Source organism: Gavialis gangeticus, unplaced genomic scaffold (genome assembly GCF_001723915.1).
Source record: "Gavialis gangeticus isolate Ggan-Ray unplaced genomic scaffold, GavGan_comp1, whole genome shotgun sequence".
NCBI classification, from domain to species: domain Eukaryota; kingdom Metazoa; phylum Chordata; order Crocodylia; family Gavialidae; genus Gavialis; species Gavialis gangeticus.
Window position 1 is genome coordinate 10,844,511 of NW_017729018.1, and position 4,407 is coordinate 10,848,917.

At 49.0% G+C, this 4,407-nt stretch overlaps 1 protein-coding gene across 1 annotated transcript in view; it reads right to left on the bottom strand.

Annotated features, from left to right (window-relative positions):
• Window positions 1-296: 296 nt before the first annotated feature.
• The window catches only part of NCLN (nicalin), a 16,956-nt gene continuing 12,845 nt past the window's right edge, over window positions 297-4,407 (bottom strand). The window contains exons 10-15 of the mRNA XM_019513480.1: window positions 3,526-3,613; window positions 3,391-3,429; window positions 3,134-3,297; window positions 2,338-2,391; window positions 2,168-2,246; window positions 297-794 (exon numbers count right to left, since the gene is read on the bottom strand). Of these exons, the coding sequence (XP_019369025.1) occupies window positions 735-794; window positions 2,168-2,246; window positions 2,338-2,391; window positions 3,134-3,297; window positions 3,391-3,429; window positions 3,526-3,613 (484 nt within the window). The 3' untranslated portion in view covers window positions 297-734. The remainder of the gene's footprint in view (window positions 795-2,167; window positions 2,247-2,337; window positions 2,392-3,133; window positions 3,298-3,390; window positions 3,430-3,525; window positions 3,614-4,407) is intronic.

Genomic DNA, 4,407 nt, shown 5'->3' on the forward strand with positions numbered 1-4,407 from the left:
AGCAGCAGCAGCAGAGTGGTTGAGGAAACCTAGCACACAGCAGAATGCGGCCTCCTGCAGAGGCACGTCACACATAGGGAACCCTGTGGTGGGAACCCGCAAATGATCCTCCCTCTTTCCTCAACCTGATTAACAGTTGAAGTTGTTTCCGTGCACCTTCGAAACAAGGGAACTATTATTGCACTGTCTGAAGAACATGCAATGAGCCGTTTGCTGGAGACACTGGTTGCTGAATACCCCTCTCCTGAAGCTGGCGGGGAGGATGGGGATGGAAGGAAGAGGTGCAGTAGGAAACGTGCTAGTAATTCTCTCTTTAATTTACATGTGCACATGTTTCAAATGAGTGCGTCGAGTCCTGTTTGCTGAGCAGAGCTTTCCCCTGCGGTGGTTCCCAGCTGGCTGCATGGCATGCGTCTGTGAAGCCAGGTATAGCACCCGCATCCTTCACAGAGACTCTGTTCAGAGGAATCATTACCTTAGGCAGCATTTGCACTACCTGCAGGGGGTTGCCAGTCTCTGCATGTCTCCCTCGCCATGATGGAAATGAAAATTGGCAAGCTGGAAGGGGGCTGAAAAGGTGCACGAGAGCTGAAATTTCTGTTAATTGCTGCATTCCTTCCTCTGGGTTGGTGAAGAGAGAAAGGGAGGAAAGCAAGCAGCATTCAGTGGAAGGCAGAAGCTCCTGCTGGGCTCACCGGTGGCTCAGTGCTGCTTGATGGGATGGGTTTGTCACTTCACTGCTGCTTGGTTTTAAGGGATAATCTTTGCACTGTCTTGTAGAGGAGACCAAAGTGCTAGAAAGGGTGAAAAAAATTACAAGTGAGTCCATGTAACTGCTAACAGACAGGCAATATGCATTTTCCCCTATAGGGAGAAGCACGTTTGGAGGCAATGCTAGCACAGGAGTGCTAGACCTGGCTTGGGGCTGAGTTTACCACCCCCAAAGGTCCACACCAAGAAGAACCTAGTTGGGTCTTAGCAAACCAGCTGTTACAACACAGCCTGCAAACGAGCTCGGTACAGGAATGCCCAGACAGGCCTGCCAGCACAGCCCGTATCAATCACTGGTGGCCAAGTTGTGTGCGACCAATCTGAAATTGAGCTAATTTAAACGCTAGGTTTTTCAACCCGACCCTGCTCTCTCACTGAAGCTGCTGGGAAACTCCTACCAAGTTTGGTACAGTGTCATGTGGCCTGTTTGCAACATGAACGATTTCAAGGTTGCAAAACAGAAAAGCAGCCACTGACAACGGCTTTAAAGCCTTTCACACTGCTTTGGCTTTTGCCATTTTACAAGTTGTTTAAAACGCATCCAGTTCCTGTTATAAATGGCTACTGCAGACATTCATAGATTCAGAAATTCATAGTTGTTAGGGGCTGGAAGGGGCCTTACAAGATTATTGGGTCCAGCCCCCCTGCACTTGTGCAGGAAAGACTGGTGGGGTCAACAAACGCCATCACAAACTCCCAAGCAGCCCGCCCCCAATGTATCTGGCTACTAATAAATTAGTGGACAGACCCTTTGAATCATACAAGACTGTGGGTTTTTCCTCCAAGTTAAAATCTATATATGTATGTTGAATCCAATCATATGTTAGTTCCTTAAATTAAAAATTCACAAAAATAAGCACGAAGGTCCAGACCATGACCCATTGCAACTCCCTGCCATTGACCCTTAAAAAGAAAACCACTGAGGATTAGGAACCAGATATACAATAGGTTCATTAACGCATCAGACGCAGCAGCTCACTGAGTTTACAGCCAGGCCAACAAGCTTAGGACATCAGGATGACTGAGCCAAAATATACAAGTCTCAGTGTGTGATCTAACTTATCACAGGCTGTAAATCCTGAACTATAACAGAGAAAGGGTTGAATTCATCCAGATGGAATATTTTAATCTGAAGCCCATGAAAGCAACTGCAGGTCGAATTCAAGGTAAATCTAACAGATGTAGCACATCTTTTAAAGATATGTATTGCATTATCATCCTAATGACGACTCCTGGCAAGGACAAGCAGATGAAAAGTTTCAGCACCGGAAGAGGCCAAAGTCAGGGGTACCACAGTCTGAATCTGAGGTTGGCACTGCCTGAATACACCCAGCATCCTGTTCCCATAGTTTAAAGAAGAAGCAAAGGAATGGAAGGATCTCTCCTGTTTCCTCACCTGGACTGCAACGTAGGCAACTCCGAGGTAGGCTGCTATGCAGAGAGCCAGGAGCAGGTCAAAGATTGCCGGCTTGACCCTAAAACAGATGGACGACCGATGAGAACACTACAATAGCCAGACCCACGGAGGTGAAAGAAACCCCAGCCTGCCTTGAGCGAGATACGTACCTGTACGCATTCATCACCTGCTTCAACTGATCGTAGAAAACAAACTCGGGGTCCCTGTAAAAAGAAGCAGTCCTTCAAATGGTGTAACCCAAATGGATGCTGGATCCAGGGGAAGTAAAGGAAGCCTTTTAAAACCTCCAGTCCTTCCTCTGCCTTCTGAAGGAAGCAAATGATCCAGAAGCTGGGAAGCAGGAGCATTTCACATACCAATGTACAGCTGTCGCTAGCCACCTAAGTTAACTACTACGCATTTCCTATACACCACGCCCCACTTAATCAGAGACAGAGCAACACCCAGATCACTGAACCCCATCTAAGATCCAAGACGAGGCTGTTTTCTGACCTGGGAACAAGTCTGTCTCCATAAACGCTTCATGCAACTCAAAGAGCAGGTGCCCTGGGAATGCTTTATTTAGCCTACAGCTTGCCCCATCCCAAAGAGCTAAATAGGGAAGACAGACCATCTCTTTCTGAGGTCAGGCTCTGGGCGCAGAGAGGCTGCTGTTCCTTTTACTGCATCGAAGGAAGGTTTGGTAGTATTTCAAAGCAGACTGCCAAGGAAGGTGTGGCTTGAGCAGGGAAAAACAAAGCCTCCTTATTGACACCGCTGAAGCTGAGACTATTATTCGTGCTTGCTGGAATCCAGGACAATTCCTTAAAGCAGTAGTTTTCAACCTTTTTTCATTTGTGGACCCCTAAAAAAAGTTGAAGGGAAGTGCAGACCCCTTTGAATTGTAAGTGTAGGGCTGAGGGCAGCATCTGAAAACGCTGCCACTCATCGAGACACTTCCCTTACCGTTTATCTGCCTTCACGTGATGCTGTTTGACATCTTTCAGGTAGCGGCCCATGTAATATTCTAAGGTGTTGAGGAAGGTGCTGTCTTTATCAATGAGCTGGGCAGCTCTGGGCTGACTGGTCAGCCAGTCCATCACTGACTCGAGCTGCTCCTCCTGAATCTCCTGCAGAAAGAGAATGGACCAAGTTCACAAGACTGACTAAAGGACACCACAGCACTTCAGTTCAAATCATGTCTAGGTCCCCTGCTCCCTTACCATCTGCTCTGTGAAGATCTGCAGGTCAGCTGGAGCCCCCTGTAGAGAGAGAAAGGGGATGCTGCAGTGAAGGCAGATGTAGGGGTGCAAGATATTAGGGAAAAGCCTGGCTGACTATGGGAGGGGAATTCTTACCTTCTCTGTTAGGTTGTAGATGACCCGCGTCAGAGCTTCAGCAATGATCCTGGTGTTGCGGGTGAGAGCCTTGGTGTCCACCCACGCCCTGCAAGAGGAAAAGGAGGAGTGTAGCTGGCAACAGTGTTTGCTGGATAATGCCCTTTTCATGGCACACCACTACTTTGAGAAGAGGAGGAACAAGAAGCCCAACTGTGGCACGATTATGGATTTCTGTTCCCCACTCCATTTGCCTCCATTTTCCTGAGCAGGGACCGGATCAGCCCCCCAACCGGCACCCCCGCAGGCCCCAAGGGAGGTGCACCCAGGCCCAGGGTCAGTGAGGACCTAGTCAGGTGGAGGGACTGGACATATTTAAAATCAGCTGGTCCAGACAATCTCCACCCCAGAGTGCTGAGGGAATTAGCAGAGGTCATTGCAGGACCCCCGGCATGGCTGTACAAGCACTCGTGGTGCTCTGGTGTGGTGCCAGAGGACTGGAAGAGGGCCAATGTGGTTCCCTTTTCAAAAAAGGGAGGAAGGAGGACCCAGGAAACTATAGGCCAGTTAGTCTTACATCGAACCTGGGGAAGCTTTTTGAGAGAATTATCCTGGCACATGAGGGACCAGCAGGGGAGATTATGCTTAGGGGCAACCAACACAGGTTCATTAGAGGCTGGGCCATCAGACCAACCTGGTGGCCTTCTATGACCAGGTCACAAAATCCTTAGACGAAGGTGTAGCAGTAGATGTAGTTTTTCTGGACTGTCGGAAGGCCTTCAATACTGTCTCTCACCCCGTTCTCATTAAAGAGCTAGGGGACTGTGGTGTCGACACCCACACAGTCAGATGGGTCGCCAACTGGCTGGAGGGCCGCACCCAGAGAGTGGTGGTGGATGGGTC